This window comes from Eretmochelys imbricata, chromosome 8, assembly GCF_965152235.1.
Source record: "Eretmochelys imbricata isolate rEreImb1 chromosome 8, rEreImb1.hap1, whole genome shotgun sequence".
Taxonomy (NCBI): Eukaryota; Metazoa; Chordata; order Testudines; family Cheloniidae; genus Eretmochelys; species Eretmochelys imbricata.
Window position 1 is genome coordinate 50,366,022 of NC_135579.1, and position 16,481 is coordinate 50,382,502.

Sequence of the window (16,481 nt, forward strand, 5' to 3'; positions counted from 1 at the left end):
TCTACCCCAAACCCCGCTTTGCATCCAGCATTTATAATGTTGTTAAATATATAAAAAAGTGTTTCTCATTTATCGGGGGGGGGGGTGTCGCACTCAGAGGCTTGCGATGTGAAAGGGGGTCACCACTACAAAAGTTTGAGAACTACTGCCCTAAGAGTTCTTAATCAAAAATTATTGTCCTAAAGTCTGCCCACCCATGTATCAACTGCCATCCAATTCCACTTCCAATATTGGACCACTGACCCTCTTACACACACTTTTTCATAGAGTGGGTTGCATTAGGCCTGTCTCCTCTCACATTGTTGGTTTCAGCTGATAGTTCCAGAATTATACTCAGTTACCAATTATAACAAAACTTATACGAAAACAAATAGACTTCAGTTTATTCATAGTGACAGATTGCTTTTAGCTTATAAACTTTCATACTGCTATGATATGCAAGACAACCACGGTTTTCCTTTAAGCATAAAAAGGGAAAGGTCCTGATTTTTAGATATGCTGATTGCTCATAAATTCTCTTTGCTTCACATTGGGAGCTGTAAGAGCTAAAAATCTCATGTTTCACAGTAATTCCTTCAAGGTGTAAATAAATTAGTAAACATATGGAGTCCCCTTAAAGGGATATTGTTTAGTTAGATCCTCACATTTTACACATCTTGAAGTCAAATGTTCACTTAACAAATGTCTAATTATATCCAAGACAGTGTAGTCTAACTACCACTTGCTTGGCAGGTCACTTTCTGTATTCCTTTTCTCACTGATATTTTCTCTCAGCTTTCTCTTCAGCATGACCCTGCCTCAAGTGAGATCATAAGGTTTTCGTATCGTACTCCAATACTGGACGTAGTTTGCGGTCATTAAAGTCAGTGAGATGGAGAAGCGCTCAATACTAGAGCAATGGGATCCTATAGAAAACCTTAAGATTAATTCTGCATTACATTCCATTGCAAAAAAAAAAAAAAAAGAAATATTTTTGGAAGGAAGATGCCTGTGATTAATCACAATTTATTAGTAAATGAAATAAGGTAAGCAAAGCTCCTTACTGCCTCCAACTGCTTCTTCTTTTGCACAAGCAGCTCCAACATCAAGTTAACATTGGCCAAGTCAAGGTTATCTTGATCAGTTCCCAATAAGTCTTGAAATATCTGCCATCTGTGTCCATTCTAAAAAAGAGAACAAGAGAGCAGAGGAAGAGAAAGTAAATACCAGTCAGAGTTCTTTGACATATGATATTTAAACCAGTATTCCAGTATTTCATCCTTTGTAAAGCACACAACAAAGTAGTTTTCAGAAAGAAGAATTCCCCAAAAGTATAGGAAACTTATTTATCACACCCCAGCAACAACTTATCTTATTGGGGAAGTATTTGAGGAACTACCCTATGCTAGGGTAGAGCTGTAAGGTAGGCTTGTGTGTTTACCACAAGTCTGGTGCCATTAAAAACTTCAGGAATTGGCAAAACAAGTAGAGAAATATCATTAGCTCTCACTAAGAAACAAAGCCAGATAAAAACTGACCTAGATAGGACTATCTGACTCGATAATTCAAGATGTTTTGTTACAGTGCAGGATCTAAGAGATTGGTGAAAGTTCTCCGACTTTCATTTATTGATTACTCACACATTTCCAGTTAAGCATATGCATTCATAGGACTGGGGATAAAAAGCTGTCAACTACCCAATATGCCAGTTCACAAAGTTTATTGTTTTGCTATAGCATGTGTGTGCTACAGCACTAAATATGAGTAACGAAACAAGAATATAGAAAATAACAGAACGTCACTAGCCATCACCTTCAACCCCAAACTAAAACCTCTCCAACACATCATCAAGGATCTACAACCTACTCTGAAGGACAACCCATCACTCATAGATCTTGGGAGACAGGCCAGTCCTTGCTTAAAGACAGCCCCGCAACCTGAAGCAAATACTCACCAGCAACCACACAACAGAACCACTAACCCAGGAACCTATCCTTGCAACAAAGCCCGTTGCCAACTGTGCCCACATATCTATTCAGGGGACACCATCACAGGGCCTAATCACATCAGCCACACTATCAGAGGCTCGTTCACCTGTACATCTACCAATGTGATATATGCCATCATGTGCCAGCAATGCCCCTCTGCCATGTACATTGGTCAAACTGGACAGTCTCTACGTAAAAGAATAAATGGACACAAATCAGACGTCAAGAATTATAACATTCAAAAACCAGTCGGAGAACACTTCAATCTCTTTGGTCACTCGAATACAGACCTAAAAGTTGTAATTCTTCAACAAAAAAACTTCAGAAACAGACTCCAACGAGAGACTGCTGAATTGGAATTAATTTGCAAACTGGATACAATTATCTTAGGCTTGAATAGAGACTGGGAGTGGATGGGTCGTTACACAAAGTAAAACTATTTCCCCATGTTTATTCCCCACCCCCACTGTTCCTCAGATGTTCTTGTCAACTGCTGGAAATGGCCCACCTTGATTATCACTACAAAAGGTGATATTTTTGAAGATCCAAGAATTTTTAATTTGAGGAGATCTTAAAAAGGATACAATTATAATAAGGGCTAGTCTTGAAGGAAAACAGAATTCTGCCAAAATCAAAAATGATCACATTGCTAAACTGGTACATCAGGCTGAATAAGCATATTTAGGAAAAACATTCCAATAAAATGAGGAACACACATTTTTAAAGAAATAAGTCAACTACTTGAGGCGCATGATTCACATGTCGTATGGATAAAGATGCCACATTTGCTTATTGTATACATTATGAAACTTGCCTCAAACAATTACTAAAGGGACTGGGCAAAATCGGTTAGCTAGTACATGTGCTTTTAGCTGAAGGTCCAATTCAACTGGACAGGAAGACTTGGGGATACTTCAGCATGCTCTTTTAATTAAGCAAGAACCCCCTACACGTTTCTGTAGCTCAGGTTAGCCTTAGTTAACTTTTTTTAAAAACCAGCTAATTAGTAAAAGCAGTCATTTGTACAACACAGTCCCAAAGCTCAAGCTACCTTAGTGGAAGGCTAATTGTTCTCCTTCACTGACAATGAAAAACATGAGTTTCAAGCCTTTTAATATTGCTTTCTAAACTGGATTTATAAAATACATAAATGAGGTAAATGAAATCAGGCATAGTGCAGGCTGATGTTGTTCAAGTTTCCTGCCCAACAGCTCTGTGTATACATTCTGGTCCTAACACACTAGATCCTCTACACTTTTCCAGTCCAGGGACTAATCAGCAGAAACTACTAATTATGCTAAACTGTATTCTCATTTTGTGACACAAACAATATCTAGAATGGAACCAGGTCATTTTACCTAGGATCAGAGCCAAGATTTCAATGCTCCAAAGGATTTCCTTACCCTTTTATGGCTGGCATGATCATACGTATTAGTTGATTGGTGCCACAAACTTGCTACCAGGCTCAGCATATAGCTACTATTTCCAGCAACGAATGCCTGATTATTCCCTTTTGACAAGTATGCTTTTTTTTCAGGGAACTTCCCAACCTCTATCAATCACATGATCAAAAAAATCAATCAATTAATTGTTTTGTTAAACAGAATACCTTTTAAATACTTTTGAATGTTTTCTACATTTTCAAATATATTTATTTCAATTAGAACACAGAATACAAAGTGTACGGTGCTCACTTTACATTTTTGTTTTGTTACAAATACTTGTACTATAAAAAAGAAGAAATTTATTACGTGAATTGAAAAATATAAGTACAGTAGTGCAACGTCTTTATCATGAAAGTTGAACTTACAAATGTAGAATTATGTACAAAAAATAACTGAACTCAAAAACAAAACAATGTAAAACTTTAGAGCCTACGAGTCCATTCAGTCCTACTTCTTGTTCTGCCAATCAGACAAACAAGTTTATTCACATTTATGGGAGATAATGCTGCCTGCTTCTTGTTTACATCACCTGAAAATGAGAACAGGCGTTTGCATGGCACTGTTGTAGCTGTCATGGCAAGATATTTACTTGTCAGATGCACTAAAGAGTCATATGTCCCTTCATGCTTCAACCACCATCCCAGAGGACATGCTGCCATGTTAACGACAGGTTCTGCTCGATAATGACCCAAAGCAGTGGGGACTGATGCACGTTCATTTTCATCATCTGAGCAGATGCTACCCACAAAAGGTTGATTTTTTTTTTTTTGGTGGTTCAGGTTCTGTAGTTTCCGCATCAGACTGTTGCTCTTTTAAGACTTTGGAAAACATGCTCCACACCTCATCCTTCTCAGATTTTGGAAGGCACTTCAGATTCTTAAACTTTGGGTCAAGTGCTGTAGCTACTTTTAGAAAATCTCACATTGGTACCTTCTTTGCATTTTGTCAAATCTCCAGTGAAAGCGTTCTTAAAATGAACATGTGCTGGGTCATCATCTGAGATTGCCATAACATGAAATATATGGCAGAATGCAGGTAAAACAAGGAAGGAGACATACCATTCTCCCCCAAAGATTTGTCACAATTTTAATTAAAGAAATCATGCATTAAACGAGCGTCATCAGCATGGAAGCATGTCCTCTGGAATGAATGGTGGCCGAAGCATGAAGGGGCATACGAATGTTTAGCGTACCTGGCACATAAATACCTAGCAATGCTGGCTACAACAGTGCCATGCAAACACCTGTTCTCGTTTTCAGGTGACACTGTAATTGAGTAGTAGACAGAATTATCTCCCATAAATGTAAACAACTTGTTTGTCTGAGCAATTGGCTGAACAAGAAGTAGGACTGAGTGGACATGTAGGTGCTAAAGTTTTACATTGTTTTGTTTTTGAGTGAAATTATGTAACAAAAAAATCTGCATTTGTAAATTGCACTTTCATGATAAAGAGATTGCACTACAGTACTTGTATGAGGTGAACTGAAAAATACTATTTCTTGTGTTTATCATTTTTACAGTGCAAATATCCATAATAAAAATTATAAAGTGAGCACTGTACACTTTGTATTCTGTGTTGTAAACTGAAATCAAATATTTGAAAAATATATAAAATCATCCAAATTATTTAATAAATTTCAATTGGTATTCTATTGTTTAACAGTGTGATTAAAACTGCAATTAATCACGATTAATTTTTTTTAGTTAATTGTGTGAGTTAACTGCAATCAATCAACAGCCCTACTATTAAGTATGTCTGATGACATCTAAAGTAGGACAACTGCTTGCTTCATTCATGATGGAAGGCAGAGAAGGAAGGGACAGCCAGAATGAACACAGCTGCTGTGATCCAAAGCTACTGATATAGGCTTATTCCCCCTAAAGTAAACTCTTTCACATCAATAGTGAGATTTGTCCTGCATTAACCTAGGCTGTGGAGCAATTCCCATCCAAGACCATTAATAAAAACAAAGAAAAAAGAGTTGAAACATACGGTGCTACTCACTGAATGGTCCAGTTTGAATCGCTTTTCCTCAAATCTTTGCTTCTGTTTGAGGATGAGCTCATTCACTACAAATCAGAAAGAAAACACCATGTTAGGGCAAGAGATGGTGGATAACTTAATGAACGTTTAAAAAAAAATTCTGCTTGAAGACTGTTTTACTTACTAAGTGTTAATTGTAACAAGATTAACATAAAGATTAGAGAAAAAATTTTGCAGATTACTGGGAACATTTGACAATGTTATCTACAAGCAGTTTCACTGATTTTCCCTACCTAGCATAATGACAGGTTTCAGAGTAGCAGCCCTGTTATTCTGTATCCGTAAAAAGAAAAGGAGTACTTGTGGCACCTTACACTAACACTAATAAATTTGTTAGTCTAAGGTGCCGCAAGTACTCCTTTTGTTTTTACGGATACAGACTAACACGGCTGCTACTCTGAAACCTGTCATTATGCAAGGCACTGAATTTAGCCGTATGAGTGGAATGCTCTAAGGTGCCACAAGGACTCCTTTTCCCTAACTAGTCACTTTCCCTCTTTCGTCTGTGTGTCTTTCCTATAGCAACATGGGGAGAGACTTTTTTAAATTAAAGAAAATGTGACGGTAAAGATTCAAAAAAACAAAAAAAAAAAAAAACAAAAAAAAGTCAGCAGGACCAGGAGTTAGGGGCAGGTGTAGTTCCCAAAACTTTAGTTCACCTTTGTAATTTACTATGATCATTTAATTAGATTAATTATTTCAGCTTCGGGATTAAAGTACCGGAAAGAAATGAAGTGGTAACTGATTCACTGCAGATTAGCAAGTAACATCAAACAGGCCAAAAAAAATTGTACAAGCCCCCAAACAACAACTACCTTCTAGCAACATATTCCTTAAACATTTCTTTTTTGGTATAATTTTGTTTCACATATTGATTTAGTCTCCCCCTACTCACTCTTTGACTAACAACCCCTGTTCCCCATACACGCAACATCCCCTTGACTTTTGACCGCCTTTAAAACCCTCAAAAAGCTTTATTAAAGAAAAGATTATATATCAGAGTAGTTCACTCTCTCACTTTAATTGCCAGAAAAAATATTTCTACATTTCAGTCTATAATTGTAACAAAGGCAGTTTGTGCATGCATAGGAGCACACTCTCAATAGGAATGCCTCTTTCCACATTCTTGAGAGGGGAGAATCTCAGAAATATGATTTATACAAGTGCACAGCTACATAAATATTGGAGACTCAATGTGAATCAGGAAGATAAAGTCTGAATGAAATATCAAGGCATGAAAAAATAGAACGGAAAATTTAAAATAATCTCAAAAACACCCAACTGCAATTGTTGTATTTTTCTGAAAGAATTCAATGGAGCTCTGTGGGGGCACAGGGCTTCACCTGCTAAATATAACCTGTAGAACAAAGGTCTTTCAGCTTGTCTACATGGGGAAATTAGTGTGCAGTAAGTTTGGGTGTGAATTTAAATAGCACTAGCTACCCTGCACTAACTCACCATGTGGACAACTTTACTGTGCATTAATAGAGCCCTTAGCCTGTTTAAAGTTAATGCACTTCCAAAGTGCATTAAGCTAATGTACTCAAAGGCACTCAATGCATGGTAAGTGTGTCCACACAGGGAGATAGTGCAGAGTAACTAGCACATGCTAGGTTTCAGAGTAACAGCCGTGTTAGTCTGTATTCGCAAAAAGAAAAGGAGTACTTGTGGCACCTTAGAGACTAACCAATTTATTTGAGCATGAGCTTTCGTGAGCTACAGCTCACTTCATCAGATGCATACCGTGGAAACTGCAGCAGACTTTATATATACACAGAGAATATAAAACAATACCTCCTCCCACCCCACTGTCCTGCTGGTAATAGCTTATCTAAAGTAATCTTCAGGTTAGGCCATTTCCAGCACAAATCCAGGTTTTCTCACCCTCCACCCCCCCACACACAAATTCACTCTCCTGCTGGTGATAGCCCATCCAAAGTGACAACTCTACACAATGTGCATGATAATCAAGTTAGGCCATTTCCTGCACAAATCCAGGTTCTCTCACTCCCTCACCCCCCTCCAAAAACCCACCCCCATACACACACAAACTCACTCTCCTGCTGGTAATAGCTCATCCAAACTGACCACTCTCCAAGTTTAAATCCAAGTTAAACCAGAACATCTGGTGGGGGGGGGGGGGTAGGAAAAAACAAGAGGAAATAGGCTACCTTGCATAATGACTTAGCCACTCCCAGTCTCTATTTAAGCCTAAATTAATAGTATCCAATTTGCAAATGAATTTCAATTCAGCAGTTTCTCGCTGGAGTCTGGATTTGAAGTTTTTTATAATTGTTATAATTATAACATTCATAAACCAGTCGGAGAACACTTCAATCTCTCTGGTCACGCAATCACAGACATGAAGGTCGCTATCTTAAAACAAAAAAACTTCAAATCCAGACTCCAGCGAGAAACTGCTGAATTGGAATTCATTTGCAAATTGGATACTATTAATTTAGGCTTAAATAGAGACTGGGAGTGGCTAAGTCATTATGCAAGGTAGCCTATTTCCTCTTGTTTTTTCCTAACCCCCCCCGATGTTCTGGTTTAACTTGGATTTAAACTTGGAGAGTGGTCAGTTTGGATGAGCTATTACCAGCAGGAGAGTGAGTTTGTGTGTGTATGGGGGTGGGTTTTTGGAGGGGGGTGAGGGAGTGAGAGAACCTGGATTTGTGCAGGAAATGGCCTAACTTGATTATCATGCACATTGTGTAAAGAGTTGTTACTTTGGACGGGCTATCACCAGCAGGAGAGTGAATTTGTGTGGGGGGGTGGAGGGTGAGAAAACCTGGATTTGTGCTGGAAATGACCTAACCTGAAGATTACTTTAGATAAGCTATTACCAGCAGGACAGTGGGGTGGGAGGAGGTATTGTTTCATATTCTCTGTGTATATATAAAGTCTGCTGCAGTTTCCACGGTATGCAACTGATGAAGTGAGCTGTAGCTCACGAAAGCTCATGCTCAAATAAATTGGTTAGTCTCTAAGGTGCCACAAGTACTCCTTTTCTCCTTACAATGTGTATGATAATCAAGGTGGGCCATTTCCAGCACAAATCCAGGGTTTAACAAGAACGTCGGGGGCGGGGGGGGTAGGAAAAAACAAGGGGAAATAGGTTACCTTGCATAATGACTTAGCCATTCCCAGTCTCTATTCAAGCCTAAGTTAATTGTATCCAATTTGCAAATGAATTCCAATTCAACAGTTTCTCACTGGAGTCTGGATTTGAAGTTTTTTTCTTGTAATATAGCAACTTTCATGTCTGTAATCGCGTGACCAGAGAGATTGAAGGTGTTCTCCGACTGGTTTATGTATGTTATAATTCTTGACATCTGATTTGTGTCCATTTATTCTTTTACGTAGAGACTGTCCAGTTTGACCAATGTACATGGCAGAGGGGCATTGCTGGCACATGATGACATATATCACATTGGTAGATGTGCAGGTGAACGAGCCTCTGATAGTGTGGCTGATGTTATTAGGCCCTGTGATGGTGTCCCCTGAATAGATATGTGGGCACAGTTGGCAACGGGCTTTGTTGCAAGGATAGGTTCCTGGGTTAGTGGTTCTGTTGTGTGGTATGTGGTTGCTGGTGAGCATTTGCTTCAGGTTGGGGGGCTGTTGATCAACATCCTCTACAGCAAACAGGGAAAGATTAAGAATGAGCTCTCAAAAATGGATACTCTCATAAACAACCAACCTTCCACACAAACTTCCTCGTGGCTGGACTTTACTAAAACTAGACAAGCCATTTACAACACACACTTTGCTTCTCTACAAAAGAAAAACGACACTAAACTTCCTAAACTACTACATGCCACAAGGGGCCACAGCAATGGTTCCCTCAACCCACCCAGCAATACTGTTAACCTATCCAGCCCAGCAGAAGCAGCTGTCCTATTTCAGGCCCTCTCCTTCTGCCCCTCCACTCCCACGAACATGATACAGTTCTGTGGTGACCTAGAATCCTATTTTCGACGTCTCCGACTCAAGGAATATTTCCAACATACCTCTGAACAACATACTAATCCACAGAGACCTCCCTACCAACACTACAAAAAGAAGGATTCTAGGTGGACTCCTCCTGAAGGTCGAAACAGCAGACTGGATTTCTACATAGAGTGCTTCCACTAACGTGCACAGGCTGAAATTGTGGAAAAGCAGCATCACTTGCCCCATAACCTCAGCCATGCAGAACACAACTCTGACATGATAATCAAAAAAGCTGACAAAGGAGGTGCTGTTGTCATCATGAATAGGTCGAAATATGAACAAAAGGCTGCTAGGCAGCTCTCCAACACCACTTTCTACAAGCCATTACCCTCTGATCCCACTGAGGGTTACCAAAAGAAACTACAGCATTTGCTCAAGAAACTCCCTGAAAAAGCACAAGAACAAATCCGCACAGACACACCCCTGGAACCCCAACCTGGGATATTCTATCTACTACCCAAGATCCATAAACCTGGAAATCCTGGGCGCCCCATCATCTCAGGCATTGGCACCCTGACAGCAGGATTGTCTGGCTATGTAGACTCCCTCCTCAGGCCCTACGCTACCAGCACTCCCAGCTACCTTCGAGACACCACTGACTTCCTGAGGAAACTACAATCCATCAGTGATCTTCCTGAAAACACCATCCTGGCCACTATGGATGTAGAAGTCCTCTACACCAACATTCCACACAAAGATGGACTACAAGCCGTCAAGAACACTATCCCCGATAATGTCACGGCTAACCTGGTGGCTGAACTGTGTGACTTTGTCCTCACCCATAACTATTTCACATTTGGGGACAATGTATACCTTCAGATCAGCAGCACTGCTATGGGTACCCGCATGGCCCCACAGTATACCAACATTTTTATGGCTGACTTAGAACAACGCTTCCTCAGCTCTCGTCCCCTAACGCCCCTACTCTACTTGCACTATATAAGAAGCCCTTGAGGAATTCCACCATGATTTCAACAATTTCCATCCCACCATCAACCTCAGCCTGGTCCAGTCCACACAAGAGATCCACTTCCTGGACGCTACAGTGCTAATAAACGATGGTCACATAAACACCACCCTATACCGGAAACCTACTGACCGCTATTCCTACCTATATGCCTCCAGCTTTCACCCTGACCACACCACACGATCCATCGTCTACAGCCAAGCTCTGTGATACAACCGCATTTGCTCCAACCCCTCAGACAGAGACAAACACCTACAAGATCTTTATCAAGCATTCTTACAACTACAATACCCACCTGCGCAAGTGAAGAAACAGATTGATAGAGCCAGAAGAGCTCCCAGAAGTCACCTACTACAGGACAGGCCCAACAAAGAAAATAACAGAACGCCACTAGCCGTCACCTTCAGCCCCCAACTAAAACCCCTCCAAAGCATTATTAAGGATCTACAACCTATCCTGAAGGATGACCCAACACTCTCACAAATCTTGGGAGACAGGCCAGTCCTTGCCTACAGACAGCCCCCCAACCTGAAGCAAATACTCACCAGCAACCACATACCACACAACAGAACCACTAACCCAGGAATCTATCCTTGCAACAAAGCCCGTTGCCAACTGTGCCCACATATCTATTCAGGGGACACCATCACAGGGCCTAATCACATCAGCCACACTATCAGAGGCTCGTTCACCTGCACATCCACCAATGTAATATATGCTATCATGTGCCAGCAATGCCTCTCTGCCATGTACATTGGTCAAACTGGACAGTCTCTACGTAAAAGAATAAATGGACACAAATCAGATGTCAAGAATTATAACATTCATAAACCAGTCGGAGAACACCTTCAATCTCCCTGGTCACACGATTACAGACATGAAAGTTGCTATATTACAAGAAAAAAACTTCAAATCCAGACTCCAGCGAGAAACTGTTGAATTGGAATTCATTTGCAAATTGGATACAATTAACTTAGGCTTGAATAGAGACTGGGAATGGCTAAGTCATTATGCAAGGTAACCTATTTCCCCTTGTTTTTTCCTACCCCTCCCCCGACGTTCTTGTTAAACCCTGGATTTGTGCTGGAAATGGCCCACCATGATCATCATACACATTGTAAGGAGAGTGATCATTTTAGATAAGCTATTACCAGCAGGAAAGTGGGGTGGGAGGAGGTATTTTTTCATGCTTTGTGTGTATATAAAAAGATCTTCTACACTTTCCACAGTATGCATCCGATGAAGTGAGCTGTAGATCACGAAAGCTTATGCTCAAATAAATTGGTTAGTCTCTAAGGTGCCACAAGTACTCCTTTTCTTTTAGCACATGCTAGTTACTGCAGGATTTTTTCCTGTGTAAACAAGTCCTTATATAGGGTATCCCATCCAGATCTAAATGCATTTTACAAAAGAGACAAGTATCTGAAACACTATAGTTTCCTTCTTTCCTCCTGACACGGACTAGTTCCATGATTAAGAATATCTAGTCCATCATTCTAGGTTCCAACCCTTACTGAGGAAGGGAAGGAATTGTCCTTTATTTTTTTAACTTAATACATTTCGGATTTGAGATAATTGCTTTTGAAGTGTTCCCACGTTACTGACCTTTCATTTGCTATTTTACTTAAAATAGCAGCTCAACACACGAAACTACTAAAGTTGACATATTTCTCAAACACCAGAGTATTTCCTAGTCCACCTGTCTTCTCTCCTTTAAATCTTCTTTCCCTCCCTTGCCTCAATCTTTAAATTTTTATTCATTAGGATAGAAATACATGGGAAAATTAAGATATACATGCCACACGATGCCTCATGGCACATGCAACCCAAGTCTAAACCCCAGGTAAAACTGTATCACACAGTCTTGTAACTTACAATGGCTGCACCTTGTAAATACCTTATAGCCAAAAATATGGTGTAAAAGGTAGAGTAAAATCAGTTCATAAATCTATGGTCTTCATTTTGCTTCTTATAGAGCACCAATAATAATGAGCTAGATCCTCATCTAATGTAGATTGGCATAGCTCCATTGACATCAGGGATGCTATGTCAATTTACACCACCTGCTCCTCCCCTCCGGATACAGTCACAAGCATGAGGGCTGATGAGTCGATTTTGTACCTGGAATTGCAAGTTTACAGGACAATTTTGCACGGCTGTCTTTACTACTGCTAAATTCTTATCCTGAGACAGTGTTTCTAATGCAAACAATTAAACCTAAGACTCACCTAAAAAGTTGGGGTAAAGATGGTCTATGTTATCAACCACATAGTTACATTTGGGGCATCTGTTGTTATCCTCCAGACTCTGATGAATACATTTATAGCTGTTCGAGGAAAGCAAGAAATAAAACAAGTTAGAGGTCATGAGGAAAAAGGCACAATGAAAGTGTAGTCTAGATAACAGCAGTAAAATAATATATCAGCACTTGATGAGGTGTTCCATACACCCTGTTAGATAACAGCTGTAAATAGAGCACAAGGATGGATCTAGAAGGGAGTGATACCAGGATGTTCCAATATTAACAAGTAACGTCCTAAAGCAAAAAGGCAATTTAAAGCTTCATATCCAAAACTTGGATGGGCCAAAATCATGTTTCTGCCACAGGTTAAGGAAGTCACTCAGCTCATAAATCGGGTTGAAGGGCAGTATATAACATACAAGTGTCTGTGCCAACAAGGAGACCCATATCTTACATCTGAAGTCAGTAAATGCTCTGCATAGCACATACTGGCAGCTTTTACGACTTTTATAAGCCACAGTACATGACAGCAGTGTCTGGAGTCTGTATAAAGTAACTTTACTAAGTTTTTGACAATTCTGGCAAACTGCATCATCCCTAGGCTACAGGATTATCTGGCACCCACAGTAGTTTTAAATGAAACACAGACAAAGCATCTTTGGTCTCAGCTTCTCCCACTTCCTTTCAGCAGAGAGGATTAATAAATGTCAAGCCATAAGGGGCTTTCTGCTTCACTGCTAGGAATCCCAGGGACACACTAAACAGACACTGGACCTTGCTGGCAAGGACAATCATCCATCTCTGTGACATTACTATTGTAGTATCTCACTCCTCAGATTAGTGACTGGAACAATGGACTGATATTATTTGATTGGTGCTGTACCATGGACACTTCAAAGGACTTGCAACAAGCACAAAATGCTGCATATGGCACATAGTTGAAGAAGTCAGCAGCTACTTCTCCTGGAAGCATAATACTGCTGGGGAGAAGTATATTCCACACTACAAAACTTAATCTGTAGGATGAGCCTAATATTAAGTGTTACTGAAAGATCAGTTAATGTACCAAAAGAATGAGAAAACTCATAAGAGTTCTTTCTATTTTAACTGTATGCAAAATGCACATGGAATATTAAGCTTTATGCTTCAGGGCTGAAGCTAGAGGTGGGCCAACTACGGCCGGCAGGCCACATACAGCCCACGGACCGTCCTACCTAGCCCTTCAGCTCCCAGCCAGGGAGGCTACCCCTGGCCCCTCCCCTGCTGTCCCCACTCCCACGCAGCCTCAGCTCACCATTCCGCCAGCGCTCTGGGTGGCAGGGCTACAAGCTCCTGCCAGGCAGCACGGCTGGCTCCCTCCAGCTGACAGTCCTACTGCTCTGAGCAGCATGGTAAGGGGGCAGAGAGCGGGGGGGAGGAAGTTGGATAAGGGGCAGGGAATCCCAGGGGGGCAGTCAGGGGACAGGGAGTGGCTGGATGGGGAGGAGGTTCGGGGGAGGCGGTCAGGGGTGTGGATAGGGATTGGGGCGGTCAGGGGACGGGGGGTTGGAGAGGGGGTGGGGTCCCGGGAGGGGGCGGTCAGGGGACAAGGAGCAGGGGGGATTGGATAGTTTGGGGATTCTGAGGGGGGCAGTCAGGGGGCGGGAAGTGGGAGGGGGGCAGGGACCAGGCTGTTTGAGGAAGCACAGCCTTCCCTACCTGGCCCCCCCATACAATTTCATAACCCCAATGTGGCCCTAAGGCCAAAAACTTTGCCCACCCCTGGCTTAAGCTGACCTCTAACTATCAGATCATAAGGAGCACTAATGTGGGGGGCAAAATTATACCACATCTGCCTTCTGTAGGATTCTTATGACCTCCTCTGAAACATCTAGCCCTACCCACTGCAGGAGACTGGATACTGCAGTAGATGGATGTTGGGTATGATCCAATATGGCAATTCCTAGTAAAACTTTGCAAAAAACAGATACTTGAAGACAAGGGAAGGGGGGATGCCATGGTTTCAAGAGTGACAAGTAAATTCTCCCCTCAAAAAGGAGTTTGTTAACAAAATCACATCCTCTACAATTTTTAAAATTTTACTCAATAGAAAGTTGACTGACAATATTTTACCTATAAGTACAGTATACTATAAACAATATACAAGTGCTTTAAATTACAAGTGATGTGGTAGCACATATATTTTTCACTCCGGCCACGTAGCCTTAGCCTTATTTTAAATCCTATTTTTACCCATTAATTCATTCAGTCACAATTAACATGGGTTAAGAAAGAACACAAAATTAAGTTCCAAGTGTCAGTGCAAATCAATCTCTAACCACATTATAATGAAAGTATTTACAAAATGATAAACAGACATTTTGTTTAACATAAAGTCTTACCAGAAACTGTGTCCACATTTCGTCATGTATGCTTCTTCAATCATATCAAAACAGATGGGGCTACAAGTAAATAAAAATAAAATGGTGCCTTTTTAAGTGTAAGAAAAGCAAACAAGAAAAAAAAACAATTGTTGCAAAAAAGTTCAATGCAGCCATCCAATCATTAAGAGGGAATATTTTCTGTTTGTAAAAGGGATTTAAAAAAAAAAGACAGCAACAGCACCTTGGCAATTTAAAGATCAAATGGACACAACAGTTATTCTGTGAACCCTGAAAGATGTTGTAAAATCCAAGATTTACTGCAATTAGAAACCAGGACAAGGTCTACTCGCAGAGCTTTCAACAGTTACAAACAACCTCAAACAATTACAGAATCTTTATTACAAGCCATTTAAAAAAACAAGCCCTCCTGACAAGCAAGGCTAAGTCAAAAACCTGCTTCTTTTTACACTGTTCAGCTACTGCACAAGGCTGTTGTGATGAGGAATCCAAAATTATAGGCCAGGAGGACGGAAGACCAAAAAAAAAAAGAGAAGCTCTAGTTTTGCTAAAACTCTAAACTGACAGCAGGACATGTCAAAAAGAATGCAATATTAACAGTGGGGGAAGAATTAGACTTTGTAATCATCAGCACAGAAATGGGAATGCAACCATGAGACAGAGATAAAAAGGAATAAAAGCAGGGAGAAGCTGCTGATGGAACCTTGCAATGACATTAGCAGAGAGTAGGAAGAGGTGAAATAACCACTGAAGACTATGAAGGAGCAGTCCAAGAAGCAAAAAAAAACCCACCAGTCAAGAATGGAGTTGTGAATGCCCAAAGGAAAAAGAAATTAAGGAAAGTGGAATAGCTGAGGGTGTTAAAAGCACTAGATAGGTCAAAGAGAATGGGGAGGAATTAAGGCTTTTGGATTTACCCAGAAAGAGGTCAATAGTGTTTTTAGTTAGTGCAGTCTCAGCAGAGCAGAAAATTCTTTACAGTCTGTTTCAAACCTAAGAACATAAGAATGGCCATACTGGGTCAGACCAAAGGTCTATCCAGCCAAGTATCCTGTCTTCTGACAGTGGCCAATGCCAGGTACCCCAGGAGGAATGAACAGAACAGGTAATCAAGTGATCCACCATTGCCCATTCCCAGCTTCTGAAAAACAGAGGCTAGGGACACCATCCCTGCCCATCCTGGCTAATAGCCATTGATGGACATATCCTCCATGCATTTATATAGTTCTTTTTTGAACCCTGTTATATAGTCTTGGCCTTCACAACATCCTCTAGCAAAGAGTTCCACAGGTTGACTGTGCGTTGTGTGAAAAAACACTTCCTTTTGTTTTAAGCCTGCTGCCTATTAATTTCAATTGGTGACCCCCAGTTCTTGTGTTATGAGGAGGAGTAAATAACACTTCCTTATTTACTTTCTCCATACCAGTCATGATTTTATA

General features: G+C 40.6%; 1 protein-coding gene across 4 annotated transcripts in view; it reads right to left on the reverse strand.

The window, feature by feature from the left end:
• Positions 1-16,481, reverse strand: part of COP1 (COP1 E3 ubiquitin ligase) — a 224,126-nt gene that overhangs the window by 195,584 nt on the left and 12,061 nt on the right. For 3 of the 4 annotated variants that reach the window (XM_077824025.1, XM_077824024.1, XM_077824022.1), the window contains exons 2-5: positions 15,043-15,102; positions 12,648-12,745; positions 5,406-5,482; positions 1,044-1,163 (exon numbers count right to left, since the gene is read on the reverse strand). In XM_077824025.1, the coding sequence (XP_077680151.1) occupies positions 1,044-1,163; positions 5,406-5,482; positions 12,648-12,745; positions 15,043-15,102 (355 nt within the window). The remainder of the gene's footprint in view (positions 1-1,043; positions 1,164-5,405; positions 5,483-12,647; positions 12,746-15,042; positions 15,103-16,481) is intronic. The other variant, XM_077824023.1, reaches the window with a different exon arrangement.